The sequence below is a fragment of the Denticeps clupeoides genome, unplaced genomic scaffold, assembly GCF_900700375.1.
Source record: "Denticeps clupeoides unplaced genomic scaffold, fDenClu1.1, whole genome shotgun sequence".
NCBI lineage: Eukaryota > Metazoa > Chordata > Actinopteri > Clupeiformes > Denticipitidae > Denticeps > Denticeps clupeoides.
The window spans coordinates 198,146-214,181 of NW_021630089.1; the positions used below are offsets into that span (position 1 = coordinate 198,146).

At 49.5% G+C, this 16,036-nt stretch overlaps 1 protein-coding gene across 3 annotated transcripts in view; it reads right to left on the reverse strand.

Annotated features, from left to right (window-relative positions):
- LOC114782987 (gamma-aminobutyric acid receptor subunit beta-4-like) overlaps positions 1 to 16,036 on the reverse strand; it is a 33,961-nt gene that overhangs the window by 3,620 nt on the left and 14,305 nt on the right. For all 3 annotated transcript variants that reach the window (XM_028968635.1, XM_028968636.1, XM_028968637.1), the window contains 7 exons: positions 9,914 to 9,981; positions 5,155 to 5,375; positions 3,908 to 3,990; positions 3,289 to 3,426; positions 2,950 to 3,102; positions 250 to 506; positions 40 to 129 (listed from right to left, as the gene is read on the reverse strand). In XM_028968635.1, the coding sequence (XP_028824468.1) occupies positions 40 to 129; positions 250 to 506; positions 2,950 to 3,102; positions 3,289 to 3,426; positions 3,908 to 3,990; positions 5,155 to 5,375; positions 9,914 to 9,981 (1,010 nt within the window). The remainder of the gene's footprint in view (positions 1 to 39; positions 130 to 249; positions 507 to 2,949; positions 3,103 to 3,288; positions 3,427 to 3,907; positions 3,991 to 5,154; positions 5,376 to 9,913; positions 9,982 to 16,036) is intronic.

Below are 16,036 nucleotides of genomic sequence, written 5' to 3' on the forward strand. Positions count from 1 at the left end.
TGGTGTCCCATGGCCAGTGTCTGCACTGAAGACACGTACCCCCACTTTCCTTTGTTCCTCCAGGTACAGGTTTCTCCGCTGTGTGTATGACCTGAGGGTGTTGCTTTGAAACGGAGTGGACATGGAGTCCTTGTGGCGTGAAAGACAAAGTGAAAAGAAAGTTAAACGCGCCATAAACGCCATGAAGAATCTGGTCAGGCATGGCTGACCAGTCTACTGGTGTGAGGTAGGGAGGGGACAAGGCCACACCTGCTCTCTCAGGCGCTTCTCCTCGTAGCGTGGACGCTCGTTGTTGGCTTTGTTGAGTCGCTCGTTGATCTTCTTCTGCTGCTGGGGCCCCCGGCCGAAAAACACGTAGTTAACGAAGGCGTACTCAAGAAGGGCCAGGAAAACGAAGACGAAGCAGCCCATGAGGTAGACGTCGATGGCTTTCACGTAGGGGATCTTTGGGAGCGTCTCCCGGAGGTGGGTGTTGATGGTTGTCATGGTGAGCACCGTAGTAACACCTGCATTTGAAACGGGCATTAGAACTGAGAACTGTGATTGACAAGAGACATTTTTACCCAAACCTCCAGACAGACATCCGGCTTCACCCTCAGCAAACCAATCATTCGTCAGAACCACCAAATCACGACTCCAAACCTCATACATCTTGCAGAAAATGCATCATGTTTAATCGCATGCACATACGAACAAATGCTGTTGATGGACTTCAGTTCAGTATTCAACACCATCATTCCTCAGCACCTGGTCGAGAAGCTGAGCCTGCTGGACCTAAACACCTCCCTCTGCAACTGGATCTGGGACTTCCTGACGGAGAGGCCTCAGCATCTCCAGCACCACCACACTGAGCACTGGAGCTCCTCAGGGCTGTGTGCTCAGTCCAATGCTGTTCACCCTGCTGACCCACAACTGTGCAGCGATGCACCGTTCCAACCACGTCATCAAGTCCACCGTGGTGGGTCTCATCAGCAAGAACGATGAGTCAGGGTGCAGAGAGGAGATGCATCAACTGATGAACTGGTGTAAGGTCAACAATCTGTTTCTGAACGTGGACAAATGAAGATGATTGTTGAGAAGAGAATGGAGGGACCACTCTCCACATTTTGTCTGGTTTGGGAACTGCTCCCTGCAGCAGACAGTGAGGACAGCCGTGTAGATCATCGTAGTCTCTCTTCCATCCATAACGGACATTTACACACACGCTGCATCAGGAGATCCACCAGCCTTGTGAAGGAATCTACACACCCCTCACATGCATCTTCACCCTCCTACCATCTGGAAAAAGGTACCGAAGCATCCGGGCCCTCACTGCCAGAACAGCTTCATCCTACAGGCCATCAGACACCTGAACACTCAGGGACTTTCCACTCTGGACACACACACACACACACACACACACTACCTCTGTTATATTATCTATTATAATTATAATCTATTTTGCACTATTTTACTTTGCACATTCATTTATCATTTGACTAGTTTAGTTCTGTCAGTCTCGCTGTTGTCTACATGTTTTTTTTATTAAATGTTAATCTTGCTCTGTCTGTGTTTGTCGCCCAGTTTGTCTGTGTCACACGGTCACTTTATATCAGTACGTAACGTTGTTTAAACGTTACATGTAGCGCCAGGTTGTTTCGTTTCACTACGTACTGTCTGTGTATGAAGCTGAAATGACAATAAAGCTCAAGTGAAAGTGAAGTGATTGTCATTGTGATACACAGCAGCACAGCACACGGTGACACGTGTCCTCTGTATTTAACCGTCACTCTTGGTGACAGCGGGCACCATGACAGGCGCCCGGGGAGCAGTGTGTGGGGACGGGACCTTCGTCAAGGGGACCTCAGTGGCACCTCAGTGGCACCTTGGCGGATTGGCCATGTAATGTGATTCTATTTAACCCAGTCAATATAGTTCAAGTGTCTACAGAAGACGTTCGGATTTGTTCTATATTTTTTTGACCGCACATTTTCCACTTCATTGTAAAGAAAGATGGCTTCATCATTTTCTCCCAGCCATCTGCTAAACCATCACAAGTGGAAGTTACATCATCTGTGTGACCAGAAAAGAGACACAGGAAGCAGAAACCACAATATAATAACTCCATTAAACGAAAATGAAAATGAAGTGTATATTTTAGTATAGTTTTTATCTTGTAAACACCATTTAGTCTCGTTTTTATTCATCAAGGGCAGCGGTGGCCTTGAAATCAGAAGGTTACATGTTCAAATCCCGACCTGCCAAGGTGCCACTGAGGTCCCCTTGATGAAGGTCCCGTCCCCACAAACTGCTCCCCGGGCGCCTGTCATGGTGCCCACTGTTACCAATGGCGATGGTTAAATACAGAGGACGCGTTTCACCGTGTGCTGTGCTGCAGTGTTTCACAATGACAATCACATCACTTTTCAACAATATTAGATGATATATTTCATTATAGTTATTATCACATGACCAGCATTTACGTCTCGTCTTAATCACGTCAAAAATGTTTGTTGATGAAGATCTTTCGGCAGAAATTTCGTTGATAAAAACAAAACTAGTTACATTGCAGAAACAAACCGAAACAATTAGAGTGAGTGGATTTTTTTGGACAGGTAATAGTTTAGAGAGACTAGTATGGGAAAAAAGTTCATACAGGGAATGTTCAGGAAAGACACTGCAGGATCGGACTTTCCACCTGAAAACAGACGTATTCAGATGCATTGAGGGTGAAAAAATGATCTGAATTGTCCCTGAAAGCTCCATCTTCATGCAGGGCTTGTCTCTGGCTGGATGGATTTCATATTTATAAATGAACTGCAGAGATGAACAGCTTTTGAGACTGTACACTGTGTGTAGTAGGCAGGATAAAAGATGGTAGATTTACTATGATACTTATAATCAGGCTGGTATTAAAGCAGGACATTCTCAGGGTGAAGATCATGTGGTGTAGATGGTGCTCAGATTTACCCAGGGCCACACGGGCAGCAGAGGCATCGTAGTTGATCCAGAAGGAGACCCAGGACAGGATGGTGATGAGGATGGAGGGCATGTAGGTCTGCAGGATAAAGTATCCAATGTTCCTCTTGATCCGAAAGCTCAGTGAGAGCCTCGGGTAGGAGCCTAATGGGAGGAGAGGAACAGTCGATAGATTAGAAGGTGCTGAGGTTTGGTGCCGGTGGAGTTCCTGTCCAATTAAAGGTCCTGAAAGTGGCAGAATGGCAGCTTTTCTGCAGCCGGTGCTGCTGACGCCCCCAGAGGGGCTGACGTTCACATCAGCAAAGTAACGACCACGATGGTTCAACACACCTGTGGTGAACTTCACTTCACGGGACACCAAGCGCAGCTCCATGATGGAGAACTGGGGCAGCTCCAACTTGTCCACCCCAGTAACCGCTTTGTCGTCACCCTGCCAGAAGAACACAATGTCGTCTGTGGTGTACCCATCTGTCAAAAGGACACAGAGACACAGTGTCACTTCTGGGATCATCATTACATTTACAGCGTTTACCAGACGCCCGTGTCCGGAGCGCCTTACAGTCAGGAGTTACAGGGACGGTCCCGCCTGGGGACACTCGGGGTTCAGTGTCCTGCTTAGTGAATTTAAGGTGGTCTGGTTCATAGGCGAGTGTGTTACCTGCTAGGCTGCCACCATATCACCCCTTTCGTGAATCTGTAGACTGCCCAGTGTGTGTGTGTGTGTGTGTGTGTGTGTGTGTGTCCCCTCTGCTGTGTCAGAACTCACTCTCCCTCCCCACCTGAGACCCCCCCACTCTGCAGTTTTACTCCAGGAGATCCATCACAGCGGGTGGCACCTGTGTGTCAGCGGGTCGATGGTCCGATCATCAGAATCTGGCCGCACGTGCTGACCGTACACCGGGGTACACTGTTCATGGCTGTGTGTGTGTGTGTGTGTGTGTAAACTCACAGCTCTCGATCTCCAGTGTGCAGTTCTGCTCATCCAGCGGGTATCTCCTCAGGTCCATCATACAGGCGGCTGTAGTGGTGATTCTGCAGTGGAAAGGAGGAGGGGCACAAGCACCGTTACCGTGGAAACCTTCAGGAAGAAGTAGCTTAGTGTTGACTGAGCCATGTGATCGTATATGAATGGCGTTTAACAGAGCGAGCTCTGATTGGGCAATGACAGGGGATCTTGGTCTACTGTATTCCTGAGTGCTTCATGGTTTTTAAGGTAAAAGGGTCAGGGGTCGCAGCTGGAGACGTACTGATGAACAATTCCTGACACAAATAATCCTGAGAGATGAAGAAGGATCAGAAGATCGGTGACCAGTGTGCCACACCTGGTGGTCCAGAACGAGAGGGTCAGTATGGTCCCGGATGCCGAGGTGCTGCTGCTGAAGCGCAGTGTGTTACACATTCAGAACATGTCTGCAGGAAAATAAAGCCCTGGATCTCCAAAGGTTGCCATGGCAACCAAGCAGCCATTTCCACCGTAGCATGATTGGGTGTGGGTGTTCCCTGCGCCAGCGGCTGCTGCACTCAGTTCAATTCACTAATATCGTGTCAGGCGGTGGACACACCCATCAACTCATATATCTTTATATCAAATTCATCCGTTCACATTCCACCAGCAGAACAGTGTGTGTGTGTGTGTGTGTGTGTGTGTGTGTGTGTTGCTCCATACTATATTGACTGACAGTCCAAGAGGAAGATGCTGTAAAAGATGCCGAAACTGTTTTTTCCACGTCATTTTTTGGCCAGAAATCGATTGATTTGAGTGAAAATGAAGTGATGCTGCAGCTCAGCACACAGTGCACACGGTGAAACGTGTCCTCTGTATTTAACCATCACCCTTGGTGAGCGGCCATGACAGGCGCAGTGTGTGGACACGGTCCCCTTGATGAAGATACCGTCCCCACACACTGCTCCCCGGGCACCTGTCATGGCCGCCCACTGCTCACCAAGGGTGTGCAACAGTTTAAATTTACAGATATATATACACACTGCATAAAGAGATATTTTAGTATTGATGTAATGTAAATAGGTTACAGCAGGTTTGATTGATAAATTTACAATGCTAAAATATTATGTGTAAGTTTAGCCTTTTTACAGTGTATTACTATTACTTTTACTAAAACTAACACTACTATTAATACTACTAATACGCTCTCTCTCTGGCCAGAGGGAGAGACGTGAAGTGGGAGGACGTCTCACCTCAGGCCGTATAGGACAGTGCCGTCTGGGTGGAGCCGGATCATCCGGTTCTTCACTGTGACACCGTGCAGAAAGGACTTCTTGTCGTTGAGGAAGTAGGTGTCGGGGAGCCACAGCTGGTCAGCCACACGGTTGTCCAGGGTCAGGTTGAGGGCCATCTCAGCGTAGGCCAGTCGCTTGTCCCTCCAGCTCTGCTGGAAGTACATGGTGATGGTATAGTCCTGTGCAGGGGACAAACGCATAATTACACGCTGGATAAACTTGTATTTAATTGTATTTCATTCGTCCCACCTAATATTTCTGCACTGCCACTATGTAAATAAACCAGTCAAACCTGCTGTAACCTGTTCATTTCCATCACGTCAGTCCCGAGACATTAAAACACAGAGCAGGACAACATGTCTCCGTCCAGACTGATTTTCACTACATTTACTGTCCGTCATGAACTCATCAAGACAAGACAGATGCCCGCCTCAAGGTGACGAAGTGGCCCGAGTTCCCTCCAGGCACCGCGGCGTTGGAGGGTTAGTGTCGGGTGACGGCGTCCAGCTGTAGTCTGGTTGGTCTGTTTCAGGCCCGCGCTGCATGTTAACAGCGGTGGCCGAGTGGACTGGTCCAGGGAAGATTGTGGGTTAAAATGTCCCCGGCTGCCATTCGTGGCTGAGTGTCACCATGACCACAGTCACTTTCATTTTAAAACAAGCCGATCCGTTTGGACGTCAGAGCGAAGGCCTCGCTGGCCGGCTGCAGTGCCACCATCGCTATTGTGCTTTAAAGGCTGAAACTCATTCAGGTAAAGAGGAAATGACCTACATTCCCTGAGTGGCGTTGCTCCTCAGAGAGGGAAAGTCACATTTTCCATCAGAAAAATCCACTTTCCGCATCATGAAAAATGGAAAGACATGAAATATTAAAGCCATTGCTTTGTTTTACAAGCTGTTGGCCCTGATTGCGGACGGGAATTTGCAGCAGCAGCAGTGAACCTTCAGGTGAAACCTCAGGAAACAGATGTGAAACATGTCTGATTTACTGGCTGATGCTTTTTCAGCTCACAGGTTTCCATGAAAACTAATGAACAGGATACCAGTGACTAGACCACGCCTACAGCTGCGAGAAGAAAAAGCCCCGCCCCCTCAGAGCGCTTGTAGGTTTATGAGCACCCATGTGTATGTATGATTGTGTGCGTAGGTAGCGAGTATAAACACACACACACACACACTCTTCCAGTACAGGAGCCTGTGTACGTAGCATTTGTGCAGTTGCTTTAACTCTAGCTCGTCACCCTTGGTGACAGTGTGTGGGGACGGGACCTTCATCAAGGGGATTCGAACCGGCAACCTTACCCGCTAGGCCACCACTGTCCCGGTTTCTCATGGAGATGTATATAGTTAATATGCAGAAAAGACCCAGCACTGTTCCCAAATCAGTGGTGTGGCATATCAAGGTGCTGATCAGACCGCATGAATATTGCACAGGAGTGTATCAGGGGTGCATGTGCGGAGGCGTTGGACACCGATGGTGCTGGGGCTTGTTGCCTGGCAACGCTTGGCTCGTGAAGGAGCCGGAAATGGCGAGCGTGAGCACGGTGTAGGAAAGGCCGTCTCTACTGGGGTGCAGCTGTACTTGAAGACTGCTGGCTGGAAGCGGTCAGAGTTCAGTCCCCTGGTCATAGTGAGGGTCAAGCAACATCAAGGGCAACCAGGAACAGACAAAGATAATCCAAAAGTCGTGGTCAGGAGAAACGGTCAGCACGAAACATGGAGCGGTTGGCACAACGTGAATGAATCAACAATGAGTCTGCTGCAACCAACATGGTTGCGTGTCTTTATGGCCGTACTGACCCTGGGGTCTCCCCCTTCTGAATCAGCGTGTTGGTAGGTGACCAGGCGCCCCTGTGGGCCCGTTGGTGTGATGGCGGCCATGACAGTGTGCAGGCCACAGCACAAACTTTTGAGGCAGCATGCATTTAGACTGTGTTATTAGCCTAGCGGGTAACACACTCGCCTATGAACCAGAAGACCTGGGTTCAAACCCCACATTGTGTCCCTGAGCAAGACACTTAACCCTGAGTGTCTCCAGGGGGGGCCTGTCCCTGTAACTACTGACTGTAAGTCTCTCTGGATAAGGGCGTCTGGTAAATGCGGTAAATGTAAATTTGTCGGTCCGAGTCCGAATATTTACCATAGGTTTTGCATGTGAAATGAATGTTTATTTCTTTACCATAAGCCGTCTCCAATGGCGTTTCAGAGAATTTGGCAGTATATCCAACTGGCCTCACACCTGCAGACCACGCGTAACCACACCAGCCCAGGACGGTCACCCAGACAGCGGCAATTTCTGCACAAACTGTCAGAAACTGTCTCAGGGAAGGTCATCTGCATGCTCGTCGTCCTCATCGGGGTCTGGACAGAAACTGCACGCTCACTCTACCTGGAAGGGGTTCCCTCTCTTTATCACTCCTTCCCAACGTTTCTTCCTTTCTGTTTTTCTCTCTCCTGGAGGTGGGGTTATGGTATGGGTATGTTATGGACAACAAACACAGGTGCATTTTGAGTGCACAGAAATACCGTGATGAGATCCTGAGGGCCATCGCCTTGTGTTGCAGCATGATGAAAGTGAAGTGATTGTGACACAGTGAAATGTGTCCTCTGTATTTAACCTGGCAACGCCAGATACTGAGTGGTAACCAGATACTGAGATACTGAGTATCTGGCTACGCCAGATACTGAGTGGTAACCAGATACTGAGATACTGAGTATTTGGCTACGCCAGATACTGAGTGGTAACCAGATACTGAGATACTGAGTATATGGCTACACCAGATACTGAGTTGTACCAGATACTGAGATACTGAGTATTTGGCTACGCCAGATACTGAGTGGTACCAGATGCTGAGATACTGAGTATCTGGCTACGCCAGATAATGAGTGGTACCAGATACTGAGATACTCAGTACATGGCTACGCCAGATAATGAGTGAAAGTTGAAAAGTTGAAAGTGAAGTGATTGTCACACGTGATACACAGCAGCACAGCACACAGTGCACACAGTGAAATTTGTCCTCTGCATTTAACCCATCACCCTGAGTGAGCAGTGGGCAGCCATGACAGGCGCCCGGGGAGCAGTGTGTGGGGACGGTGCTTTGCTCAGTGGCACCTCAGTGGTACCTTAGCAGATCGGGATTCGAACCAGCAACCTTCTGATTACGGGGCCGCTTCCTTAACCGCTAGGCCACCAGATACTGAGTATTTGGCTACGCCAGATACTGAGTGGTACAAGATACTGAGATACCAGATACCGTGTCCCCCGGAAAGTGAAACTGTGCACATTTCAGAGTGGCCTTTTATTGTGGACAGTCTAAGATACACTTCTGTGGGAGCAATATTCATGCTGTCTAAGCAGCACCTTGATATGCCACACCTGTGAGGTCAGGTGGACTATCTTAGCAAAGGAGAAATGCTCACTAACACAGATTTAGACACATTTGTAAACAATGTGAGAGAGTAATGGGTCTCATGAAATGTGGGTGGTTTAGCCTGATGCAAAATTCAATCTACGGAACACCAGAGAGACAATAACATACCTGTTTTTGAAACATTTTACATGCATACTAAACCTCCCTGTTTTCTTTCTGCCTTATTGTACCATATGCAAAGAGGAAATTATAGGTATGTGAAGCACATATGATTGAAAATAACTTTGCATTAATCACCCATTCCTCCCTATTTCAGTCCAACAATCACTTTGGCTAAGCTCCAGAGATGCAGTTGGGAGATGGGAGAAAGTTGTAGAAAGTCAACCATCACTGCAGCCCTCCACCAGTTGGGGCTTTATGACAGAATGGCCTGACAGAAGCCTCTCCTCAGTGCAAGACACATGAAAGCCTTTGCTAAAAAACACCCGAAGGACTCCAAGATGGTGAGAAATACGATTCTCTGGTCTGATGAGACCAACATAGAATTTATTGGCCTTAATTCTAAGCGGTATGTGTGCAGAAAAACAGCCAGTGCTCATCACAGTCCAATACAGTCCCAACAGTGAAGCATGGTGGTGGCAGCATCATGCTGTGGGGTGTTTTGCAGCTGCAGGGACAGCATGACTGGTTGCAATCGAGGGAAAGATTAATGCAGCCAAGTACAGGCATATCCTGGATGAAAACCTTCTCCAGCGTGCTCAGGACCTCAGACTGGGCCGAAGGTCGACCTTCCAACAACACAATGACTAAGCACACAGCTAAAATAACGAAGGAGTGACTTCACAACAACTCTGTGAATGGCCCAGACAGATTTTCTTTGTTAATAAATTTGCAAAAATGTCAACAATTCTGTGTTTTTCTGTCAATATGGGGTGCTGTGTGTACAGTAATGAGGAAATAAATTAACTTTAACAAATGATTTTAACAAATGGCTGCAACATAAAAAAAAAAGAGTAGAACATTTAAGGGTGTCTTAATACTTTCCGTATCCACCGTATACAGTGAACAGTTATTATTTGATGGAACAGTGGTGCTCATGCATTTCCACTTCATCCACTTTCCTGGTTTGTGCTGAAGCAGCCAGTAGAGAAGCAAAATATGCCAATACCTTTCCACTTTATGCATCGGATTATCAAAATAGGGCCCGTTACTTTCGAAAAAAGCATCTGGTAATCAAGCATAAATGAAGACTGTAAATCTGAACACAATCAGACCTTGATAATCATACTGACCAATCAGACACAACAATGCCTGGCTGGATGGGGTGGGTCATATGACACTTACCATGTTGACCTCTGAGATGGAGTCGATGCTGGCAATGTTGATGCTCATTCCCACGACCACGGGAGGACCTGTGTGTTCAGACAGACAGAAATGAGCAGAGACAGTAACCCACCCACAAACACAGACAGGCCAATAGGACATGGTCAGATAGCGCAACTGGACTTTTTTTAGGCAAACATAACACTGGATGTTGTCTGGATGTGAGTGTAAGTGACATATATATATGATAAACACCACAATCAAATTAGTCTTAAACCTTGCACTTTAGGCTAGAGATTGTGGTTGATGGTCATTGGTCAAGGTTTTTATATTTTAGAAGCTGTTTGCCTCATTGCCTATTTTTCAAATCTCCTCCCCCTGATTTCAAAATGGCTGAGCATCTGCCTGGAGGTACAGACACACAGATGTCCATCAGGGCTTCTTCACTCACTCCTCTGTTTAGTGACATTCTTTCATTTAGCCACCGAAACCTGAAATATTAAGCAGCTGAGCATCCATCTCGTATATAAATAAATGTAGTAAAGATTTTACCCCCTCCCCCATCGCTGCCATGTTGACACAGAGCAACTCGCATGTTAAAGGCCCAGCGGCCATGTTCCTCGCTGCTCCATTGCTGCCTTAAAAAAGACAAAGTGCAGCCATTTTCCAGAGTGCCGTACGAAGGCAACCAGGAAGAATTTTCCCAAGAGATGTCAGAGTCCATTTGTTGGGTGGTTGTAAACAAAATCTTCCATCACTTCTTCCATCAGTTTCTTACTGCACATTTCAGTGACCTCTGTCTACTCAGAACAACTTCCAGCAAACCCTTAAGATCCCATTTGACCATTCCACAGGTGGAAGGAACCTGCAGTAGAGGACAGAGTCTCTCTATAAGCAAGCAGCATGAGAAAACGTAAAGAACTCAGCAGATCCTTCTAAGCCTCATTTATCGAGTGTGAGCCCTGCTGCAGACTGGGCCAGCTCATGATGTTTTATTGGCTGCCAGCTCTGCCTTCGATCTCAGCACGTTCTTTGTGGTACAGGATGGGCCCACCGTAGAGACAGGAGCAAGGCACTGAAATGCAGCTTTAATCCCATATTTAGTACAGACTCCACGGCCCTTTGATTCTTCCTCAGATACAGCAGTCACCTCGGAAATGGAGCTCAGACTTAAGTTGATTTAACAATGCCAATAATGAAACAGAAAGGGCTGATCCCAAAAATGAGGATATAGTCAGCAAGGTGAGTTCACTCCATAGACCACTTCTTTCTCACCTTCTGTGATACCTCTCCACCAACAATCCCAACAATCACCTCACCCAACATGATCTCAACTCTACATTTACAGCATTTATCAGACGCCCTTATCCAGGGCGGACAGGGACAGAAGATCTCCCCTTCCTCTTCATTGGAACACTTTTCTATCCTAACATCAGATGAGGTACTCAACTTTATTCAACCCAACCACCTGTCCACTGGATCCAATTCATCCTACAATGCTTCAATCGGTTTCCCATGACCACTACCCTTCACCCTTTATCTTTAATAAGTTTGTCGCATCTGGTTTTGTCCCAAAAGGTTCATCCATTTATTGACCCTTTATCATCCTAGTTTTTAAGAAATCCATCATCGATCCCTCAGATGTTTCCAGTTATAGCCCAGTCTTTCTCCAACCTTTTCTCCCAGAGTGTAGTGTCTGTTTCTGCCCGATACGTGTATACGCCCGCCATGCTGTCTGACCGCCGCCTCTTGGGTAAACAGCTGTTTGCGATATTTAGTGTTTAATGGTTTGCATGTGTTGGTAAGTTGGTACGTAGGTTGTGTAGAGTTAGCATAACGCCGCTAAGTCAGGGTCAGTCTGTTTTAATAAAACTCCTTTCACCTTTTGGTGCAGTTCGTTTGGTCTGTTGTGAACAAAATAATCGCCTTCAGGTTCGCACCAAGACCCCAAGGAAGAGGAAGGAAGACTAAAAACGCACAATTTCACACAAACATGTAGTAGTCCAGAACACAAGATCTACTTCCTGTATTTACTTAAAGTAAACATACTATTGTGTACTGATTGTGTTCAGTCTGCATTATTGTTGGTTGTGTTCTACTTGTATTGTGTTGTGCTGTATTGTGTGCTGAGTGTGTTCAGTCTGCATAATTGTTGGTTGTGTTCTGCTTGTATTGTGTTGTGCTGTATTGTGTGCTGAGCGTGTTCAGATTGTATTATTGTTGGTTGTGTTCTACTTGTATTGTGCTGTACTGTGTGCTGAGTGTGTTCAGTCTGCATAATTGTTGGTTGTGTTCTGCTTGTATTGTGTTGTGCTGTATTGTGTGCTGAGCGTGTTCAGATTGTATTATTGTTGGTTGTGTTCTACTTGTATTGTGTTGTGCTGTACTGTGTCTGAGTGTGTTAAGATTGTATTGTGTGCTGAGTGTGTTCAGTCTGCATAATTGTTGGTTGTGTTCTACTTGTATTGTGTTGTGCTGTACTGTGTGCTGAGTGTGTTCAGATTGTATTGTGTTTGGCTGAGTTCTGGCTGTGTAATGACTGTGCTGTATGTTGTGTTGTGCAGTACTGTGTCTGTTAAAATGTAATATGTTTGGTTGTGTTCTGGTTGTGTTGTGCTGTATTTGTGTGTTTTGACCTGTTGTCTCCAGCCCACCAGAGAGCACCAGACCAGGCTACACTCCCGTCCCTACTCACCCCCTCCCCAGCTCGTCCAGTGTCTACTCCCCACATGACGACTTGTCCCCTCGCTCCAAGCATGCCTGCAAATGTGTCCCTGAACTCGGCCAGTGACACCTGTGTATGATTGTATAAAGCTGCCCAGTTTGTCTCTGTTTGCCATCGGGACGTCCCCCGTCCTGTTCACCTCGTATTAAACCCCTGTTTCATGATGTTGTGCATACGTGTCCTTCTTCCTCGCCATGTCCAGCCATCGTTCCAGATCTACTGTCTCGCCATGTCCAACCAGCATGACAACAAGTAGTCTCGGTCACATTTCGGAATCATTGGATGACGGACATATTCTCACATTTACTAATAACTTGTTTAAAAAGGGGTGTTAGTAGCCTGGCGGGTAACACACTCGCCTATGAACCAGAAGACCCAGGTTCAAACCCCACTTACTACCATCGTGTCCCTGAGCAGGACACTTAACCCTGAGTGTCTCCAGGGGGGGACTGTCCATGAAACTACTGATTGCAAGTCGCTCTGGATAAGGACGTCTGATAAATACTGTAAATGTAAAAAGTATTTCAGACGAATTTAACACTAACACACACACACACACACACACACAAATGGTCCAGCACTTAACAATTCCCAGCATGCTCTATTCCTGACAAGTTGGGCCTTATCAGGGCTCTTAGTTTTTGTAAACTCAAAATCTATAGAAACCGAATGAGAATTGCTGGTGTCGTCCTCCTGTAAGTCGCTTTGGATTAAAGCGTCTGCGAAATAAAAGTTTCACTAATCACTTTCACTTCACGTTCACATTATAATCATCTCTCTCTCCAAATAGGCTAAATCATTTTGTTGAATTGTCTGTGTCAAGTTTCGTGGACTGACACTTGAGAGCCCTCTGTCTAATTCAACATATTTGTGTATTTGCAATTGGTTTATTTAAATAAAAGAACGTCTCAGACAAAGCTACTCTATTCCTTGTGAGTATAAAAGGTGAAAAACCGTCACCCTGCGTCCTGGGACAGGCGTCCAAGAAGCAGAGTGTGGAAACGGTCTGGATTCAAACCGGGGGCACCTGTCACGACTACGGACTTACGGGGGAAGGAAGCGCAGAGGTCTGACATTCTGGGAAGGGGTTTTTATTATACAATAACCAAAGAAATACAAATAAACAATGGCGCGGTGGCCGAAAACGATTTAACTTAAATACAGAAACTAAAACTAACCCGTAGGCGTGTGGCGATTGCCAGAACTCAAATTACGAACAGTGTTACCAACTAAAGTTCACGAAAATGCCAGCGACCCCGAACGGGCGGAAACTTCCGGCATTTATGGGGCGTCAGGATTAAAGTCAGGTGTGGAGCCCAGCTGCAGGCAATCCTGACAGAGCCCCCCCTCCAAGGGCTACGTCCTCGGAGCCCCAACAGTACCATCAGTGGAGGCGGCGGGGTGGACGGCGGCAACCACAGGGCTCCTGCCCTGCTGTATCCTCCCCTTGGAGGACCCGGTCCCTCGGGCTGGCTCCCCGGCGTGGTCAGGCGTGGCGGCCCCGGTCCCTCGGGCTGGCTCCCCGGCGTGGTCAGGCGTGGCGGCCCCGGTCCCTCGGCTGGCTCCCCGGCGTGGTCAGGCGTGGCGGCCCCGGTCCCTCGGGCTGGCTCCCCGGCGTGGTCCCGCTTGGCGGCCCCGGACCCTCGGCCTGGCTCCCCGGCGTGGTCCCGCTTGGCGGCCCCGGACCCTCGGCCTGGCTCCCCGGCGTGGTCCCGCTTGGCGGCCCCGGACCCTCGGCCTGGCTCCCCGGCGTGGTCCCGCTTGGCGGCCCCGGACCCTCGGCCTGGCTCCCCGGCGTGGTCCCGCTTGGCGGCCCCGGACTCCCGTACCTGCACACAATAATCAGGGCCGATCCATCTGGGTACGTGTGGGCCCTGTCTCCACATGTCCCCTCTGACACATCTTGTGTCACCCCCTGCACCGCGCAGGGAGATTGTCCCAAAGCCTCCGGCGACTGTTCCAGGCACCCCAGGCTGGTGCCTTCTGGGACTATGCAGCCCCTCTCGCTGCCCGGCCCTGGTGCCAAGGGGGGGGCATTGCCAGACCATCCGGCTAGCCCCTTCTGCGTCCGTTGGGACAAGCAGGCCCTCTTCCTGCCTGTCCCAGCTGGGTCCTCATGCCTACCCGGGGGCTCTATGGCGCTCCACCCCTCTGGAGGCAGACGCAGGCCCATGCCTGCCCCGCCCTCCTCACTGGCTACCGGAGGACCCAGCTCCATCGCTTCCCCACCTCCCCTCCCCTCAGGAGGAGTCCCCAACCCGAACTGCACCCCCCCAAAAAATTCTTTGGGGGAGCACCCCCCCCGGCTGGACTTAGGGGTACCTTGGGGCTTGTCCACCTCGCCTTGGACCAGCACATTCGGGTCAGGAACCTCCTCCCTGGGGTTCGGCTCCGCGGCTGGGTCGCCATCTGGTGGACACAAAGAGGGGAAGTGGGGGCGACATACGGACACATATGCCACACAGACACACACAGACAGAGACAGACAGAAGAGAGGGTCGTCTAGTTCCCTCTCTGGGCTCTCCGGGACCTCCTCAGGGGGCACAGCCAGGATCTCGGGAGGAGCGACCTTCTCGTCGCCCACCAGTGCTGGGTCTTCTTGCCCCGGATCCTGACTGGCACTGGATGTGGTGGAGGGGCAGAGTTCGATCCCTGGCTCAGGCCGATCAAACTCCGCCCTCAGTCTCTGTTGGAAGTCCCGAAAACTCCTGTCTGTCTCTCCCTGCTGCCAGAGGGTTGTGCTCCAGCCCCATGCTGACCCAAACAGACACGTGAGGATGGTAGTGATCTCGTCTGTGTCTGCTGCCCCACTGAAGGGTCCCGGGACAATTGGGCGGTCCCACACGGGGCTGGGCACGTCGCTGGAGATGGTGGTAGGTGTGTGGTGTGGAGGGGGGTGGACGTCTTCTCCAGCAGGTGTGGACGCTGGTGCTGCGCTGCCATTTTGCTGGGGAACGTCCGGGCAGAGGGAAGGCGGGTCGGCGACTGGAGCAGGAATGGAGGATTCCCTGCGAGGCAGTCCCGGCAGCGCAGTTGCTGGCTGGCGACCTCCCGTCGCCCTCTTCCACCAGCTTTCCTCACACTGCTGGGAGGGACGTGGGTCTCCACGGACCTCGTGACGCTCCTGGATGGGCGCGATGGGCGGAGCCATCCCGGCACCGCCTGCCCAAACGGCGTCATCCTGGTCGTCGTCCATATCAACCTCGTACCCCCGGAAGTCACATGGGTCATCACGGACGCCGCGATGATCTCGGACGCGCACGCTGGGCGGAGCCATCCCGGCACCGACCGCCCACCGAAAATCCACGTCATCATCGCTTTCGTCATCCGTGTCCTCCCACCGGTGACTCCAAGGGTCGTCCACCCTGCGGACATCCTGGACCCATGGCGCGATAAGCTCCCATGGGCAGTACTCTGGC